Raw genomic sequence first — 19467 nt, forward strand, 5'->3', positions numbered from 1 at the left:
TTACTTTACGATCTGCATAAATCAACTGACTTATTTTTTATTTTTGATTATGCTTAGATGGTTTTAATCGTAACGAGTTTTCACATTTGTTAAGAAATGTACAAACGAAATCTAACAAATCATTTTAAATTAATAAAGAAAGTTTCTGATAAGATGATTTAAATATATATATATATATATAAGTATATATATACATATACATATACATATATATGTATGTATATATTTATTATATATATATATATAGATAGATAGATCTATGAAAAGCCACTCGCGAGATAAGAATTAAACCCAGAGCCAAATTTGACGTTTCCATTGTGATCGAAAAAGAAAAGGAAAACAAAATAAGAGAAAAGAAAAAAAAAACACGGCATATCATACAACTTACGAACTACGTTTGAAATTAAAGAAAAACGCGATGAAATTTGCTAAAATGATCTTCCGATTCTTACTTTGTAGAAACATGGTATACATATATTATATCCTAGACGATCCGTAGCGAAAATCTTTAAAGTTCGATACGAATGAATTCGTTCCCGTTATTATTACGATAGATATATAATATATCGAGCGCATTCTCGTTCGCTACATATATAAGATATAACGTAGAGTAGTAGTAGTAGTAGTAGTAGTAGTAGTAGTAGTAGTAGTAGTAGTAGTAGTAGTAGTAGTAGTAGTAGTAGAGTAGAGTAGAGTAGAGTAGTAGTGTAGTAGTAGTAGTAGTAGTAGAGTAGTGTAGTAGTATAGTAGTAGTAGTAATAGAGTAGTAGTAGAGTTTCGGGTTTCCTCTTGCAAAACCGAGCAAAAGAATGTCGTATGATTTTATTACGATACGGATGAAACGTAGATATAATAATAAACTATACACGATCGTCTCGATATTATACATTTAATGATATATCCGCAAAAATGACGAACGAGAGAATTCGTCGACAATTAAGATAAAAGAATTCTTAACGATCATAATGGCCGCCAGTTATAATTTGAATAATTACCGTCCGTGATATTTACTTGATAATATTTAGATATGTACCGCGCGTTATCGGTACGAAAAATTATAAAAGTGTATCTCACGTGAATTGGTCGATCGCTGGTGACTAGGCACAGCCAACGTGAGGAAATAGAGAATATCACAGACGAAGGAGAAGAGAAGAAACAGCGTCGGCAACGGCACGCATATCTACCAAATCTTAGCTGCAAGGGCTCTCTGCATTAATACATTCTTGCTTCGCTGCTTCATGCGTTCAATGAAGTACTCCTTGCCTTCCAGGTTATCGTCGACAGCTCCAACTTCCTCGCTCTGGCAACAAAGGAGAGTTAGTTGGCTCCTGGGTCGTACTCTCTTGCACGTGTGGCTCATCATCATCACCATCATCATCATCATCATCATCATCATCATCATTATCATCATCATCATTATCATCATCATCATCATTATCCTTATTATTCCATATCATCATGACTATTGTCATCATTATCATCTCATCATGATCATCATCCAGAGTTATCATTTATCGTCATCAGCAAGAAGATAGGCTGTTCTTTTTCGAACGCCTATAGACACAGAAGTGACCTAACCAACCTTGTTAGTCGCGTCGCCCCCCTCTCCCTCTCCCCACCTCTCGTAGTCATCATCATCGCGTTCTTCGCCCTCGCTCAGAGGTCCATCTTGTCTCTTATTGGGAGGAACGCTCGATCCTCCGGCACCTTGCTGATGATCCATTACGTCGTCACCGCCTTCGAGCATCTTGTTGATTTTCTCTTTGGCTTCATCAACTTTTCTCATTGGGTCGGGTGAATAACTGCGATCGCTGTATCTATCGCGCGATACTGCGCGACGATCTCTAAAGTCTCGCCTGTCCCTGAAATCGCGGAAGCCCTGCTTACCGTGGAAAAATCTACCACCACGGTTGCCACCACGTCCACGTCCACCGCCGCGATTGTTGAATCCACCACCACGTCTGTTGCCGAAACGATTGTTGTGTTGATTATTGTAGAATCGGTTTCTATTTTGGAAGTTATTGCCACCGCCACGATGGTTTGGATTGTTAAAGCCTTGAAAGCGTGGCTTGTAATAAGTCCCACGATTATTGTATAATCGGAACTGTCTCTTGCGATAATAGCCTCTGTCGCCGGATCTACTGCGACTACGACTCCTAGTGTAAGATCTTGATCGTGATCTTGACCTTGATCGACTGTATGTACCGGAAGGCGAACGGCTATACTTTCTTTCGTAACTGCCGGATCTTCTGTTGGAATAAGAACGCGATCGTGTTCGCCTTGGAGATCGAGATCTCGAGGAACCAGAACTGGATGCACTGCGAGATCTGCTACGAGAACGCTTTCCTGGTCTGTCTCTGCTCATTCTCTTGGAGACCGTACCTCCTCTACCGCTCGACTCGCGTTTCTTAGGCGTCTGTCTGTGCTGTCGATCCGTCTCGCTGTCAGAATCCGTTCTTGGCCCTTTAGCCTGATTCTGATTCTTCGCTGGTGGCGGTGGACGCGGAGGTTCCGGTGGATGGCCACCTCCACTTCCAGGACATTGACCGATCGGTTGGAATTTACCACCGAGATTACTGCCGGAGCTGAACTTATTCGGTGTACCTTGAGGTACCGATATAGTAGGATCTTTGTAAGATTGAAACTTGTTCTGTGGTTGCGGAGTAGGATATTTCACTGGAGCTTGTTTCGGTATCGGAGGTTCCTTAGGCAATGGTGGTGGCGGTGTAGGGGCAGACATCGGTTGGGCAGCTGCTGCTCTCTTCTCTGCCAATTCTCGTTGCATCTGTTTACGAATATTCAATGATTTTTCTAGCGCTGCTCGTTGCAGTTTCTCTTCTAACTCGTTGTCATCGTCTTCGTCGCTGTAAACACAAAATTTCATTCTTCATTTCCGTTCGAACGACACGATCATTTGCCTTTTTCTTTTCTCGAGTTTGAAAGAACTTGCTTTCGCAAAACTGTACGTAAAATGTATGATCTTACCTAGCCGCTTGAGCAGCCTTCCATTTAGCATTTAACGCAGCTGTATCTAAAGTAGGTACTTTAGGTTCGGGATGAATTAACTGTGATTCTTGTTCAAAAATGTCCGTTAAAGGCTTCCTCTGAATTTCTACGAAAGAAAATAAGAAGATAAACATCTTGTAAAAAGCACACGGTGGTATCGTTTTAAATATTGTCGCTATATTTAAAAAGCAGACAATACCTTTACGCTGTTGCGCAGTCATTGGTATTCTGGGTTCTCGTTCATGATAAGCTTTTGACGCCTCATCTCTCTCCCTTTCCCTCTCTCTACGTAGCTCCTCCTCCCTGCGTGAGCTCTCCGCGAGCTTCTCCGCGTTGCTAAGAGGGGAAGGTATGTCATTATACTGTGCTACATACCTAGTAAATATAAAAACATAAGTAGAATGCGATATCTTAAGATAAAAACAACTTCCGAGTGTCGATGCCAACAGAAAAGACCACATTTGAAATCAACTTAACAAATGGACTTAAGTACTTAGCATTCTTATAACAGTTGATTAGACTAATTTGAATAAGATGAAATCTAAAAAAAAAAAAGATCAAATATCTCGAAGTCGTTACTACCAAAAAATTGTCTAAGGAATCCAACCTTTTTAGGACCGCTGTTTCTTTTTCAACCTTCGCATAATAAGCATTTAGTTTCGATTCGAGTTGTTCCAAATCTGGTAAAGATGACTTTTTCAATGCCTCCAAATCTCTTTCAAGTTTATCCTTGTTTTTACGCTTCTTTCGTTCCTCTTTCTTCTTCTTCTTTCTACTCTTCTTATCCTCCTTTTCCTTATCCTTTCCTTTCTTCTCCTTTTTCTTCTTCTTCTTCATCTTTTCACTTTCTGAATGCTTCTTTTCCTTTTCCCTTTCCCTCTTCCATCTTGCAGTTTCTTCCAAGAACTTTCTTACCTGAAACGAAACGAATTAAACATATAGATATATATATATACATATACATATGTACATATACGTTAACTATTCTTCTGTGTTCGTTTAATCGAAATTGTTTATTGAAAAGGAAAAAGAAAAGGAGGGAAAAAAAAATACATTCTTAACTTGCTTCGTTGCGCTTTTTATGCTTACCTTGTCTTCGTAATCGGAATCATCTTTAGTTTGTTCCAAGAACTTGCGCACTTTAATTTCATAATCGTCCATTTTTTCGCGAGTATTAGCATTGTAAGAAACTGGTGCAATTACGTCATGGGCGGTGGTTGTAGCAGCCGGAGGATTGTTGTATTGAGCCATACGCTTGCTAAGAGGCGAAAGCGATCCACGATGATCTTTCTTATGTTTCCGTTTTCTGCTCGGCGAACGAGATGCAGATCGTGAACTCCCTGAAGACGAGGAACTGCTCGAGTCCGAACTAGATGTACTTGATGATCCGCTCGATGACGAACTAGAGCTGGAACTCCATCTTTGTCTCTTTTTCGATCTAGATTTTCTTTCCTTCTTACGTTTCTTTTTCTCTTTTTTATTGTCACCAACGTCGTTCTCCGTTTCGAAGCTTTTAAACGTGTCAAGTGGGTTCAAAGAAGATGTCAGAGTTTTTGATTTGATATATTCGATAGAATTCCGTGCCTCTTCGTGATACGGTGCGATAGCTAAGCAATTTTCATACGCTTTCTGAGCTTCATCGTACTTCTTTTCATCTTCGTAACTGCGTCCAAGTGCTACGAGCGTTTCAGCCATATATTTACGAGCATTCGCATGCGTTTGATTTAGTTTTAGAGCGGTTTCAAAATCGTCGATCGCTTTCTTGAAACTACCGCTGTTCGCGTATCTAAGATAAAAGATCAAAAGACAAAAGTTACAAGCGTGATGCCAATTATATCAATAATAAACGATTAATTATTATATTATATATGTTGTGATAAACTTACAACGCTCCTCTAGCGACTAAGCCTTCAACATTTCTTGGGTCTACCGAAAGTGCTTTATTAAGACACTGAAAGGCTTCAGAATGGCGGCCAGCTTTGAAGTGATCTATTCCTTCGGCAACGCTTCGGAATGCCCACTTGCTTGCTTGTGCTTGTCTCAATTCTGATGAATATTCATTGGGAGGAAAACGTTCTCTAAAAATGTTTAATACGAATAACGATCAATCGAAAGATACTTCATTGTTATTTTCAAATATAAAGAGTCATTTAAATCATATTGTACCTTAGGCCAACCATGTTAGAATGATTTTCTTGCCCTAGACCCATCAAGTCACAAAGATATTTTATGTTGTTTGGGTTGTTGAAGCCAGTACTATTCTCCAAGAGCGTTTCATAACTCTGACCTTTGTTGTCCACAGCTTTCCTACACCACATAAAAACAAATAATACATTATTGACTCGCAAAGATCATCCTGACCACTGGCACAGAAGAAACCAAAGCTACTTCGTTAACGGTAAAACTAAAGACTTGATAATCATGATGACCGAATTTTCACACTCCTTAACCAATAAAATTAACCAGACGCTGCGTAGATATAATTATTTGCTTATTTTCAATTTTCTGACATCTCGTCTTGTTTCTTTTATATATAAATATATATATATATATGTGTGTATATACATACGTATATATATATATATATAGATATATATATCTACAATATAAATATATATATATATGCTTCTTCGGTAGTCTTCTTGGAACATTTATAGTGCAAGGATATATGCTCCATCCATTCCTGTGAAACGCTGATTCTTCTTTTCGATCTGCATGAATTATTCAAAGATACGACACTAATGCCAAAGATGTTTTATAAGTTATAATTCCTGCTCTCTCTTAAAGTAATGAAGAAACAAGATGTTTACATCTTCTGGTATTAGAATCGTTCACGATCTATGTTTATACCGTTAACAAGCAGCAGGGGTCCAAGACAGGGATGCGGTGCAGAAGGTCGGTAAAATTCCTTTTTGTATATATATATATATATATATGTATTACCAGATAGTTTCATAATTATAAATTTAAAATGGTACACAACCTCATTATTATGTAAACTCGTCTCTCACCTTTCATGTACCGCTAAGACGTATATTTCTAGATTTTTGTATCATGTTTGTAATTCAGAGATTTTCTCAACACAAAAGCACACAGCCTATCATCAATCGACGATGATTACATAAGTTTTTGGTGCGATAAAATAAATTGCATAGCCCTAGGATAGGTCGGGAGCCACGCCTGAGTATATATTATCTTCCAAGTTGACCAAAAAAATTTTTTTTAGATGTAGTAGTAGTAGTAGTAGTAGTAGTAGTAGAAGTAGTAGTAGTACGGTCGCCTGTTTTGCATTTTGTTGAGTCAATTTGAATATGACATCATTTTTTTTTTTTTTATTTGTCAATATAAGCTGTAAGTTTAAATGAGGCATTATTATGACAAGGCGCGATTCTTTTGAGGCTTAAAGGTATAGGAAGGGGTGTTTAAGATTTGGGTTGTTTGGTCTCTGCTTTTAATTTCAGCTAAACCACATATGTCTTATTGTCTTATTTAAAATTAATAATATCATTATTAAAAGACTAAATGTATAACAATATTGTATAATATAACATTATATATTACAAGGTCGTGTAAGGTTTCCTTTTGATCTCAACATTTTTATATTCTACTAACATATTAAAAATGTCCGTATCCTGCACCAAAGAAGATTATAATTCAGATCGCATTATATGATCTGATAAGAGACCAAACAACAGTAAATCATTATTATACCTACCGTCTGCAGCACCCACTCTGACCATTCAAGGCTCAACGTCTCAAACTGGAAATTCAACCTCAAAAGACATTGATCTCATTTGGCGCCATAGTTTGGCTGGTGCTTTGAGAGTAACATATCACAAACGTAGATACAATATGTGCACAATAGAGCCATGTCAACCAATGCTCAAGGTTTGAATCATTTGTATCGCATTATAAATTCATCATCATACTGACTATCAACTTTTTATGTTACAGAGTGTCTGGCACCTAAATTCATAAAAATGTGTAAGAGGAATCAAATCTCATTTACCTTGACTTGTTAGTATCACAGTGCGTCTGTTAAATTTCAATTTTGTTTGCCCAACACACTGTTATTCTTACCTTTTCTTTTTACAATGTGTTAAAAAAAAAAAAAAAAAAAGAAAAAAAAAGAAAAAAGAAAAAAAAGGAAATGAAGGAGAAAATCGAAAAAAATTTCGCAAATCTGTGTTCATTGATTAACACACAATTTAGAAATATATTTTCATAAGAAATGCAACCAGCCATAAGTGATGAGAATGCTAATGTCATTATCACCACATCAGATAAAAACCTTTGCCTCCTTAAATATAATTGGTCTTATATGTGATCATATCATATCATATATGAAGTCAGATTTAAAAAAAAAAAGAATAGTCTAAAAGAACTAGTAGAGTATTTTAGATGTGCGAGACATGTATGTATATAAAAGCTAAGTGCGATGCACGTAAGACATATTCAGTCTTGTGTATTCCTTTAGTGGTAGACATGTTAATTAAACAGAGCTAGCGAAGCGTGTAAATGCAAGAATTTTCTACCGTACTTATCTATATTTCTCGTAACTTACTTATAAGCTTCTGGAAGATCGTCAGAATGAATAAGACCCATAGGTGGATGTGGGGCTTGGCCCTCGCGGGCAGGCATGTTCATTACTGCAACGACTCGTTCCGCCTCAACGTTAACTTCACTGACTACGACGCAGACGAGATCATTTGCCATGTAGCCTCTTGTAACACCTTTCTTGTCCACCGCCGGCACAGTGGCCGTATTCAATATTAGAACCTAATTGCATAAACACAAAAACAAAATTATTTAGCACCTATTCATAAGATTAGTATTGATATTTCATACAACAAGGATGCCATTGATCGTACAAATTATATGTTTCTTTACATCTTCGTATCAGTCTACTTATACCAAAATGTTTCTATCTTTTATGTAACTATTCAAAAATTATATAAGCAAGATCCGAGATGCAATAATTTGAGAGTAAAATAAAATAAGAAATATATCTATACGAATAAAATATACCTTTATTCCTAACTCAGTAACAACTCGAGGACAGTCAGAGCAGTTGCAAAGAACCTTCAGAAGAAGTCCAGGAGCACTTTTACTCATCACTTGTGCATAAATTACATCTCCAACAACTAAACTCTGCAAATTAAATTTGTTGACAATTAGCAATGTAATATAATTTATTGAACATAGCTATCAAGCGAATAAATTGTTCAAGAGATATGCTTACTTCCAAGAAGTTTCTAATACGTTGAGATTTTTCCATAGTGACAAAAGTATCGAGTCCTGGCATTGTTGCATAAAATTCTGAAAACAAGTAACGCTTTAGTTTCTTAGAAGGAGAAAATATAATAATACGATCAACAGAAGATAGATAAAAACATAAAAGAATATTTTACCTTCGTCTCCTAATTCTTGCTTAATAGGCTCTACAGTCTTCTCAAGATTTGCTTTATCATAAAGAGCATCTGCTTTCTTAGCGAGGAATTGTTGAAGCTTTAGCCTTTTTCCTCTATCTCCGAAGCTACAATAAAAACACGAATCTTATATTGCACGTTATTGTACAATCATACAAGTACGTTGTATGATCAAGAAAAGTATAATAAAAATTTTTTAATAAATTCAGCTACGCACCTAAGCGTTTTCTGTCTCTGTTGATAAATTTCAAAATTGGGTTCCTTGAGATTGAGCATGGCCAACTCATTCTCGTTGCGTTCTCCTTCCCACACTTTCTGCAACTGCTGACCATGGTAGTTTAAAGCCTGCGCAACAAGGCGCGCGTCCATTGATTCCATTTTGACTCAGGAAATAGAGCAACCTAACCTGTAAGACTATGAAAATCCGTAGGTTCGCATGATTCTTCTTTTTTTTTTAATTGTAATACAAGGACCAATGTGGTATATCTTAATAAATTTCAACATGCATCTGCCTTTAATTGATCGCTGCTACGAGATCCAAAAGTATGTAGGCACTATGCAAGAAAACCACCTCTCAAGGCACAGTCCAGAAGCCAAGGACACGTGCATGTAATCTCGGTTTCCACCGACTGAGTATCCATAAATCATAATACATTTGATTCCACTTAGCATTCTTTCTTATTAAAATATTGATGCTCATGTAATACTGATTATTGTAAAACCAAGGTCTCCAAATTTAACGCTATTCTGCGTATCATTACTCGTCAGACAAAGCAAATGTTCAAGAAACCGGGTGCCGAAGGTCGATTTACCTGTGTGTAGATGATCTTTTTTTTTTCCTTTTAGACGGCGAGTTTAACAATGTTTAAATGCGTCTAATATTTGTGATGTACTTTTTAGTACTAGCACACAAGACGCTTACATAGGATAAAGGCGCGTTATATTGATTTATCGATAACAAGATGGTCGTCGGGGGAAGCCGGACTGCAAAGGGCGATGACGCCATGACGCTCCAACAGGCCATCTTTTCCCGACGATTGTCCACGCCCGTTATTTTTCGTCTCATGGGACGATAGACCCATTTTTCGTCCAAAAAAAAGCTGAAATATTACTCACCGTTGCTCGAGAATTACGTTCCGACGATCTGACTATGAAATTTCTGAAAATATCACGGTCCACTAAGCTGCATCGTCGCTGACGAAACAACTGCGTTCGCACGATCTAACAAACGTTGTACGACTCATCGGCAGGAGGGAGCCGGAAGAAAGAAGCTGCCGAGCGTAGTTGGCGCATGCGTACAAGTTTCTTAGAAAGATGACCAATAAGCAATGAATCGAGGGAGTAATCTTGACGCTGATTGGTTGCTATATACGGACGTTCATATTTAGAGGTTAAATCGAGAAAAATATTTATTATTGGAAAGAGTTTAAATAATCAAATGTGTTAATATGAGATATATATTATGAATTATAAATTTTTCTTTAATCATTAAAACTTTCAATTTCAACAATTGATATACCGTATTTAAAGTTCACTTCTACAAATAATAGACGAGTCTATAATATGGATTCACCGATTAAGCGCCAAGTATTCCTTATTTCCGGCTAAAAGCAACCAATAGCGAAAGATGTACGAGTCATTGATGGCGTGTTTTTTATCGATTATTTGGCAAGTAATGTTCCTTACATAGCGATAAGGAATAATAAGCGGTTCATTTAAATACAAAAAATATATTTTATTCAAAGAAATTATTTTTCTCTTTATTTAATCAATATATAATATATATGTATATATACACATACACACACATACATACATACATATATATATACATATATATATATATATTCGAAAACGATATTGGAATTCACACAATGTGTGTAGTAACGATATCATTATTAATAATAAATATAAGTGTTATATTATTAATAATAATAAAAATAAATGCTTCATCAAGTTTAAATAATATCAGATATGTAATATTTGTGTAAAATATTTTTGTACTTTGTAATTTGAATAATAGTGTAGAAGTAAAATGGAATTAACTTGTATTAATGTAATAACAGATAAATTTGTATAAACATAAGTAATATGAAATATATTGCCATCCCCATTAGATCTTATATCTTATTATACTGATAACTTTCTTTTATTCCTTTTTTTTAGTTTTATCTTTTTTCTTAGAATCTACAGTTTCAACATTCCAATAATAAAGAATTTGTGCAGCTAAAATGGCATTCGCAAAAGTTGAACACGAATACATAACTATCATAGTTATATCTCCAGTTTCTTGAATAGAAGTAAATATTCTTGCCAATGAACCAAAGAAAAGCATAAAACCTGTTATTGCAGATAATTGGCCGGTACTTCCATTAGAATAATTTGTATAAGCTTGTATAAACTAGAACGAAAACAATAATATTTAATATATAAAAGATATTATATTGTTATTTTAACATAATTACCTTGCTAATAAGAACAATAGGTATATTCATTGCTTGACAGGTCCAAAGTAAATTAATTGGTGTTAAACCAGTTACAACAGCGCTAAGTATAGATATATAACCTGCCAGAAAGGCCGTTGCTGTTGCAGTATCGCCATTAAAGTGAAAAACCAATAATGCAATTATTAGTGTCTGTATACCTAACGATACTCCATCTCCCCATGAGCTATAAATAAAATTATATTTATTTAATATATTTATAAATAATCTAATAATCCTTGGAGACATAAAAATTTTGCTTACCTAAATGGAAAACCACTCGCAAAACTATAGGATGTCATAGCAGTGATAGCAAATAAATCTAACAATACGCTAAAGATATTGATACCTTTGCTATCTTTATTTTTAAAAATTTTAATAATTTGTGGCACTTTCACTGAAATAAATAATATATAGTTTTATAGTATAAAATAAACGTTATCTACAAGTATAACAATTTCATACAACTTATAGAACGAATAAGATAAAATAGAATAAGATAAAGCATAGACAATTCTATTGCTGTTTCAACTGGATACAATTGAATACTTTTTTAAGTTAAGAAAAGAATTTTCTAACCCAATAAGGATCCAGCGATGATGCCAAGTCCTAAAATTTTACTCAGTGTTTCCTTGAAACATTCAACTGAAACATTTTTAAAATTTTCATAATGTACTTGTACGGGTGTATATATATTGCATATATAATCCATATTTAATTTAAAAACAATTTATTTATATTATCATTAACAAGTCATTAAGACCAATTTAAAATTTAGTGTCAAGAAAAAATCGAAAATCGTCGTTTGTATTTTGACCTGCATTCGTTGTCATATATGCATAAACATAAGAATGTTACATTTGTATGTTATCAAAGATAAATTTTAGAAAACACTATTGGTATAGTTTTTTTTGAAAGAATTGTATATCATTATTATAAAATTACTTAATTGGCTTTTGTCAATTTAAAATTTGTTTCGAACGTCACGTATATTTTTCCACGTGGCTGTTCCATACGTGTATAGTGAAAATAGCTCCGACGAACATGCCTTGAATATTTTCGATATTATGATGACACTATGATTTAAACTTAATAACGAATATATGTAATCAAATATATTATCTTACCGTGTAGAAAATTCAGATCGTCGAAATATATTTTTATACATTTTTTCGTAAAAAAGAATAAAGACATATTCTTAATATAAGAGGCCATTATATCCTCGCAATGTATATTATTACAATATAAATTTAATAAAATTTTATTTTATTATTCACACCGTTTATATCTATCACCGAGTAATTAAACTTATTTTAATTTAATGTATCGTTATTTAAGATTTTTATCGAAACATTAAAAATAAGTATGACTGTCAATACTCGAACAATATAAATAAATATTCGATAATGAAAAGTTCAAAGTAAACTCGTAAAGTAAAAGATTTTCACTCTCAGTAGTTTGAGAATCATTCTTCTCCACCGACGAAAAATTAATGTTTTGTCTGTGGGCTCCCATACACGAAACTGTACTTGACACTAACATTATTATCTTACTGATCGGCTACCTTCTTTACCGATCGAACCGAGCATGCGCTGTTCGTCGCATTTTAAATGCGCGAGATTTCGAATCTATCGCATTTCTCGATGATCGATGAAATCATGCTTCTACCTATTTTGAGCGTACTTTGTTCAAATAAGATCTGACAACGACAGTGTCATGTTTATCATTTGTCATTAATCCTTTAGATAACCAATATTGTATCTTGTCAAACATTCTAGTATCTTAAAAATATCTTCTCTTTTCCTATATGCCAGACTTTACAATATTTGCGTAACACGTTTCTTCTAACACATAGAATACTAACTCTGACGAACTTTAGTGACGTTGGTCAGATCCCTTATATCTAATGGTAAGTAAGTTTGAACAGATTAAATCCGATAGCAATTTGACGTATAAATATTAATTAGTTACCTACGATCATTCTTTTTACTCGATAACAAGACTAAACGATCGTTCTACGTCAAACAACTTTGATATTACAGAACATTGCTAGATCGATCGAAAAGGTTAACTTCTGATCTCTCTTTTCTCTTTTCGAGCTTCGTGTGAAGTTACACGTTCGTGCAATTTGATCGAATTCGATAAAGATAAGAAAGCGGGTCGATCTCGTTATGATAATCATCGAGAGATTATTTTCGCTAACGTATCAACAGTATTTCATTAGCTAAATTTTATCTAATTTTATCGATAAGTATTAATACTTATCGATGTAAAATCAAAGTCGTACGATCAAAGATAATAACACATATGTTTCGGATTCTATTCGAATCTGATAGCTTTTTTGAGTGGATCAGAGATGTATTCGTACAAGTGGGTCAAAGAACACAAAACGTTCACTGTACGGGAGCGATCCGATTAACCACGCGATTGCTTTGACTTCTTTACCTATATTCGGTAGCGCTATGTGCAAGGCCAGAAAGCTGAAACCGAAAGAAGGCACCGTAGGAGGTGCCTGGTACGCTGCTCGTAATCAACCACCACCTAGACAAGACTCTTGCACGCAGGGCCGTTTCCTCTTTTCACATATTTCCTAAAATAATTTCAAACCACTTTACAATATCTTCCCTTATTCCTTGTTTTATCGTTTCATTACCCTTCCCATATATCTCCAAGTCACAATAAACAAAGTAATTCTTCGATTAATGATCGGTAAAACAATATTTATTGATGGAGTTTAAATTAGATGAAAAAAAAAAAAAAAAGAAAATATCGATTTAAAAATCAACGGTGCGATTTTATCGAAACAAAAAAGGAAATATTTACTTATCTCAATAGAACGTCCCTGAGTCTTAAAACGTCCCTGAGTCACGCGCCTGCGGAATTCCGGATTGCAAACACTGACATATACCTTGTGTTCCTCGATGAAGAAAGTTTAGTCCTGACCTGGTTGCCGACCAGGTCGGACTTTGCTACTATCTTCGTTTCTTTTTATCCTTCGATTTTTTATTAGGATTTCTATAATAGTACCATTTGTGTTCGAAAATATCTTGATACGTTCAACAGGTATCATTTACGAACGAATGAAATGCCCTCGAAGGCACATTTTCATATAAATATTAATTTCAAAATAATTATAATCTCGCGTGGGATTTTGCAAGGTGTTCCAGACAGTAGTAACGACGATCTTGTTGAGGTGGTTCTTCGTAGGGATGAAGCGAAACTCTTGAAAATCAACTAAACGCAACCGAGCAGAAATACTTCGCCGGTTAACAGGTGCGCTACATGAATGCCATCAACGATGCACCGCCAAGTTTCTGGAAATTCGGTGAGGAAAAAGTGGAAAACAAAAATACGGAGAACATTGATAATTCTGTCGTAAAGTGTGACGATCAACTAGAGATTCATCATGATGCTAAAAAAAATGAGGAAAAGATTACAGAAGGTTTTTTCTTTTTGTACATATTTATAGATTTATACATATATATATATATATCCATTTATTAAAAGAAATGTTAAGAAAAAAGAGTTCAGGACTTAGATAATATGATTTCGTTAAATTACGTAAAAAAATGTTTTGTCGAATTGGGTAAAAAAGTTATCAGCTGGTTTCGAATTTTTTACTTTTTTATATTCAAAATATCGAAATAAAAATGTCATCTTGAACTTTTTATTTTAATGTCTTTTATAAACAATATCAATTAGATACTTCATACACACATCAACGAAAAAGAAAATATTATGCACATTATTCTTTTATTTTACCTCAAAAGATTCTCCTTGCGAGGTCATGGATTCTGATTTATCAATGGAATTATCACCGACACTGCAAGAAAGATTTTTACGTATCAAACAGAAAGTGAAAGATGCTATAAATGCTCGTCATACGTTTATGATATACGGAAGAGCAAGAGTGATTCGTGAAACTTTGCTTAAGAGAGGATGGTGCGAAAAATTGTTTAGAAGAAATTCAAATGGTAATATATCATCGTTAATTAATTTTTTATTAAACATTTTTCTAATCTTTCCTACGTTTATTTCTTTTTTCCAGTCGAACAGTATTTACACATCGAGTCTAATCCAATAATATTATTGAGAGGTATCGGTGACTTGAAAGACCAACAAAATGAGAGACAATTAATTTCAAGAATGCTGAGCAATCATACCGTTGACTTCTTATGGAATACAGGATCGGAATGGCCCGGTTGGCCTTCGCAAGAAAATAAAACCACGGTGTTCAATAGGTTCTATCGCGCTGGCTTTACTTCTAAGGTGATTAAGAATTTTCCTAAATATTTTTGTTAATCAGAAGACTCTAGAATCTAATTAAATCAACAGAAAGATATGAAATCAATTTAGATAATATTTTTACTCGATATAAAATCCTTAGATTGGTCTATGTTCAAACGTCAGACAGATGCATTGGTATTACGAGGCTGGAGTAGCCAACACTCTATTTCCACGTTGCTATAATATATGTCAGGGTGATCAGATGCATGCATTTATCGAAGATTTTCGGTAAGAGTCAAATACGTATCGTTTCACATTTCTTACTATCGAAATTTCCATTGTCTTGGTCTTACAATAATAGGCTCATTAAAAAAAGTTGATCAGAAAAAAATTATCCTATCATAATTTTCAATGATACAAAATGCAAAGTATTACGTATCAAACCATGTTTTATTCATTACTATAGAATTTCTAACGTTTTGGTCTTGTAATGGTTAATCAAAAAGAAAAAAAAAGAAAGAAAAAAAAAAAAGAAAGAAAAAAAAAAGAGTTGGTCTAAAAAAGAATTTTCCTATTGTAATTTTCAATGATACAAAAAATGCAAGAACTTATATATTAATATTAAGAAGATTATTACATACACAAAGCTTAGATAAAACGTGAGCAAGAGTATACCTTGCTTCCGATCAGATTCACCACTTGCCTGAGTCTCTTGAAGTGGCTGGTAGACAAAATCGATACCGAAGGTGAGAACGCAACGCGATCACCAACAGGTACGATACCTTTGAAAGCTCTCGACTTTGCTATCAAAAGATGCAGCGATTATATCAGTGCACAATCGCACGAGGACATCGATCGAGAAACTGAAAAGGTTTGGTCTCATCAATGGGACCAGTTTATTGGATGGTATTATAAAATTGTTTCAGACGATGCTGTATTCATTCGCAACAATGTACCTTTTCATGTAAGTTGACAACCTTCACATAATCCTTGAATAAGTTTATCAAATTGATTTGCTATCTCCTTCCGAAAGAATACACATGTTTGTTCATGTAAAATAGAAATACTTCCTGGCAGCACGACATTTGTTAAAAAAGATTAAAAAGTATTGGCCACAGATCGATATGGATGGTATTATGAACGTTTGGATATTAAAACCAGGAAATAAAAGTCGTGGTCGTGGGATAGTATTAATGAACAAACTCGACCAAGTTATTGCAAAAGTTAATCCCTCGACCAAAGCAGATGCTCGTTATGTCGTTCAAAAATATATTGGTAATAATAATTATTTTTATTAAGATTAGACATTTAATATATGGAAATTGATTTTTCGTTCGTTGTATCTAGAACGGCCACTTCTGGTTTATAACACAAAATTCGATATAAGACAGTGGTTCATCGTGACGTGTGCACAACCCTTAACTGTATGGATGTTTAAGTAAGTTTTATACCAATACACACACATACATACATACATACATACATACCGAGAGAGTCAATATTTAGGTGAGCTAGAAAAACGAAAAAATTAGGTCAATTATTAAATCGTACCTTCACCACTTAGACGCTCTTTTTGTTTTTTTATATAACAGCAAACTTTCGTGCCACGTATCCGTGCTCATCCTTTACGTCGAAATGCGTCATTAGCAGTACGTTTTCTTAGTAATTATCGTTAATTTGTGTATATACCGAACAGTTTATAGTCCAAGGAGAAATTTCACGTTTATTTCTATACTTGCAAATCAAAGTGTCATCATATGTAGGCTTGACATCCGCAAGAAATTGCTAGTTACGAGGATACCATAAAATTGATCTTTCTTAGCCTAGTTTCTACAAGTACTTTTGTAAATTATCTTACGAACTAAATTAGATGAATAATTGCCGATCGAATAAAAAGTTTAACTATTTTAATCTTCACTAATTCTTCGTGACGTATTCTTGAGAAATTAGTGCGAATGTAGCTTAATTATAGAGAGAAAGATGCAACAAGTTTTATATTCGAGATGAAATCAATCTAAGGAAGGTAAGGAAGTATTAGATATTTGATATTCAACTATGACATAGAAGGATTGAGATGCAACAGGTTCGAAATACTATAAGAAGGGTGGTTACACGCACGTGGTTCTCGATCTTTCACGATCGAACTATGAAAAGAACATTATTTTCTCGTTTAGAGAGAGCTATCTACGATTTTGTTCGCAAAAATTCTCCCTTACGGATTTTCACGAGTCGATTCATCTCTGCAATCACGCGGTTCAATGCAAGTATAAAAATAGCATTGATAGAGATCCAGCACTTCCGACAGATAATATGTGGGATGCTACAACTTTCAAAGAATATTTGAGGTATGATTCAATCGATGTTTTATTAATCCTTTTGTTTTCTGAAATCAAACGAATTTTATAACGAAATTCTGTCCAAGATCTCAAGGTCATGGTGAAGCATGGGACGAGCATATTTATCCTGGTATGAAGCAAGGTTTAGTAGGATCCCTTTTGGCCAGTCAGGAAGCGATGGATCGTCGAAAAAATAGTTTTGAATTATACGGAGCCGATTTTATGGTTATGGACGATTTTTCTGTGTGGCTTATCGAAATTAACAGTCATCCAGATATGAGCTATTCTAGTAGTGTGACTACACGTTTATGTAGACAAGTCATGGAGGATACTATCAAAGGTAACGATGTCCATTTTGCGATGTATGGTATATATTCACAAACTCTTTCTTCTTGTTTGTTTATTTTTTTTCCTTTTCTTTTTTTTCTTTTTTTTTTTTTACATCGACAGTGGTAGTAGATTATCGAGAAAATAAGAACGCTGATACAGGACAATTCGAGTTAGCGTACAAACAACGAATGCCAAGTTGTCAGCCCTATTTAGGAGCTGCATTATCCCTTCAAGGTACTCGTATTCTCGCAAGTGAAAAAAAATCTAATTGGAATCTACACGATTCAAAGACGAGCCTTACGTCAAAACCTCCTGTGGTAAAAGATATTATTATTGTAATAATTATGAAATATAATTTATAAGTTCGTCAATACTTACATTATTCATTTGAATCAGGTGCCTTTGACTAAGAAGAAATCTGTAGTACATAGTCAGATCGGACCAGTGATCGTCGATCTGATCGAAGAATTGGAAATTCAATTGGATCAAGAATTTTATTCTTATTATAAAACGGAATCGCCTAATCACAGACAAGCATTACCAGCGACAGCACCAGTTTTCCCAAGAGGTTCCAAATCATCTGTGCCATTCGAGAAACCTGATAGAATGACAAAAAGTACGTCTGCTGGAACAGTTCGTACTCGCGCGTGTATGAAACATTCTCATTTGGATCAGGTTGGTAAATCTAACGAATCTATCGTTTTATTTTCATTTTTCTTCACGTATATATGTATGTGTATATATATATATATATAATATATATGTACAATAAAATCAGTCCAAGGTAACATATAAGGAAAAAACTTCAAATCAAAAAATTACGAGAAAAGTACGTACCACTCCTATCACGACGAACGCTAAACGCGAAATGTCGTCTACGAGGCAGACATTGCTTTCGAAGATTATGGCTTTGCAACAACAATCATCCTACACTGTACCGAAAGTAAACAAATCGTTTAAGAAGAACGAGGAAAAGGTATATATCTGTTGAAAATGAAACTATACATACGTAAAGTTCGTCAATTGATTGTTCTCTCTCTCTCTCTCTTTTTTTTTTTTTTTTCTATTAGATGATTCACACGGCTGTGCGAGATGCTATGAAGAAATATAAGAGAACTGGAAATATTACAGCTAATGTACCAACCATACCACCATTACCATCTTTACTTACACCACGTAACAAAGTCACTCATACGTCAACGATAAAAAATAAAAGTCGAACATATTCGAAAAAGACGAATGAGAAAAGAAACAAAGTTATGACGGACGTTCCAGATATATATGCTTTTGGTCTTAGCTTAACAAAATAAATAAATAAATAAATAATTAATTAAATAAATAAATAATTAATTAATTAAATAATAAATAACTAACTAAATAAATAATTGAATAATTAAATAAATAAAGAAGAAGAAACGATCATTGCCGTTACATATATTAAATATTGTATATCTTCATTGTTAATCTAATTTCAAATTTTATCTATGATCGATGTACGATTCAATGACGACTCTGCTTGTATATTATTATTCTTTTAAAATTAAATCGACATTTCATTATCATTTTCGTAATATGCGTTACCAATTTTCTTGTAAATGTTTTTTTTTAAATATCCATAATTTTAAGTAACTCGATATTGAATTACTTCTATCGAAA

At 34.2% G+C, this 19467-nt stretch overlaps 3 protein-coding genes across 5 annotated transcripts; 1 reads left to right on the top strand and 2 right to left on the bottom strand.

Moving 5' to 3' along the window:
* Positions 1 to 775: 775 nt before the first annotated feature.
* Positions 776 to 9708, bottom strand: LOC122636647 (tetratricopeptide repeat protein 14 homolog). 2 transcript variants are annotated; one of them, XM_043828241.1, is made up of 14 exons: positions 9552 to 9708; positions 8653 to 8849; positions 8418 to 8542; positions 8249 to 8325; positions 8035 to 8157; positions 7571 to 7785; positions 5173 to 5313; positions 4893 to 5084; positions 4096 to 4792; positions 3614 to 3921; positions 3206 to 3342; positions 2986 to 3112; positions 1583 to 2864; positions 776 to 1300 (listed from the first exon to the last, which is right to left on the bottom strand). In XM_043828241.1, the coding sequence occupies exons 2-14, from the start codon at positions 8811 to 8813 to the stop codon at positions 1181 to 1183; spliced, it is 3705 nt and encodes a 1234-aa protein (XP_043684176.1). In that variant the 5' UTR covers positions 8814 to 8849; positions 9552 to 9708; the 3' UTR covers positions 776 to 1180. The 2 variants fall into 2 exon arrangements, with proteins under 2 accessions (XP_043684176.1, XP_043684093.1); XM_043828158.1 differs by having other exon boundaries at positions 3206 to 3381.
* Positions 9709 to 10466: 758 nt separating this feature from the next.
* On the bottom strand, positions 10467 to 12243 carry LOC122629398 (mannose-P-dolichol utilization defect 1 protein homolog). The gene is made up of 5 exons (XM_043812785.1): positions 12046 to 12243; positions 11498 to 11563; positions 11183 to 11315; positions 10901 to 11105; positions 10467 to 10836 (listed from the first exon to the last, which is right to left on the bottom strand). Exons 1-5 carry the CDS (start codon positions 12131 to 12133, stop codon positions 10585 to 10587), a joined length of 744 nt encoding a protein of 247 aa, XP_043668720.1. The 5' UTR covers positions 12134 to 12243; the 3' UTR covers positions 10467 to 10584.
* Positions 12244 to 12665: 422 nt separating this feature from the next.
* Positions 12666 to 19171, top strand: LOC122629382 (tubulin glycylase 3A-like). 2 transcript variants are annotated; one of them, XM_043812774.1, is made up of 14 exons: positions 12666 to 12827; positions 14077 to 14360; positions 14689 to 14892; positions 14967 to 15187; positions 15306 to 15433; positions 15836 to 16109; positions 16207 to 16420; positions 16493 to 16583; positions 17320 to 17490; positions 17568 to 17821; positions 17932 to 18128; positions 18208 to 18486; positions 18590 to 18787; positions 18882 to 19171. In XM_043812774.1, exons 2-14 carry the CDS (start codon positions 14201 to 14203, stop codon positions 19119 to 19121), a joined length of 2631 nt encoding a protein of 876 aa, XP_043668709.1. In that variant the 5' UTR covers positions 12666 to 12827; positions 14077 to 14200; the 3' UTR covers positions 19122 to 19171. The 2 variants fall into 2 exon arrangements, with proteins under 2 accessions (XP_043668709.1, XP_043668702.1); XM_043812767.1 differs by lacking the exon at positions 12666 to 12827 and adding an exon at positions 13755 to 13981.
* Positions 19172 to 19467: the final 296 nt, after the last annotated feature.

The sequence above is a fragment of the Vespula pensylvanica genome, chromosome 1, assembly GCF_014466175.1.
Source record: "Vespula pensylvanica isolate Volc-1 chromosome 1, ASM1446617v1, whole genome shotgun sequence".
Taxonomy (NCBI): Eukaryota; Metazoa; Arthropoda; class Insecta; order Hymenoptera; family Vespidae; genus Vespula; species Vespula pensylvanica.

Coding starts and splice junctions, on each gene's coding strand:
- LOC122636647 (XM_043828158.1), bottom strand. CDS start 8,813: ATGGAATCAATGGACGCGCGCCTTGTTGCGCAGGCTTTAAACTACCAT. Junction 3,113..3,205: donor GACTGCGCAACAGCGTAAAG/GTATTGTCTGCT, acceptor TTTCTTTCGTAG/AAATTCAGAGGAAGCCTTTA. Junction 2,865..2,985: donor AAGGCTGCTCAAGCGGCTAG/GTAAGATCATAC, acceptor TTGTGTTTACAG/CGACGAAGACGATGACAACG.
- LOC122629398 (XM_043812785.1), bottom strand. CDS start 12,133: ATGGCCTCTTATATTAAGAATATGTCTTTATTCTTTTTTACGAAAAAA. Junction 11,564..12,045: donor CGATCTGAATTTTCTACACG/GTAAGATAATAT, acceptor AAAATGTTTCAG/TTGAATGTTTCAAGGAAACA. Junction 10,837..10,900: donor CTATTGTTCTTATTAGCAAG/GTAATTATGTTA, acceptor TTTTCGTTCTAG/TTTATACAAGCTTATACAAA.
- LOC122629382 (XM_043812774.1), top strand. CDS start 14,201: ATGAATGCCATCAACGATGCACCGCCAAGTTTCTGGAAATTCGGTGAG. Junction 14,893..14,966: donor GTTTAGAAGAAATTCAAATG/GTAATATATCAT, acceptor TCTTTTTTCCAG/TCGAACAGTATTTACACATC. Junction 18,129..18,207: donor TTACGTCAAAACCTCCTGTG/GTAAAAGATATT, acceptor CATTTGAATCAG/GTGCCTTTGACTAAGAAGAA.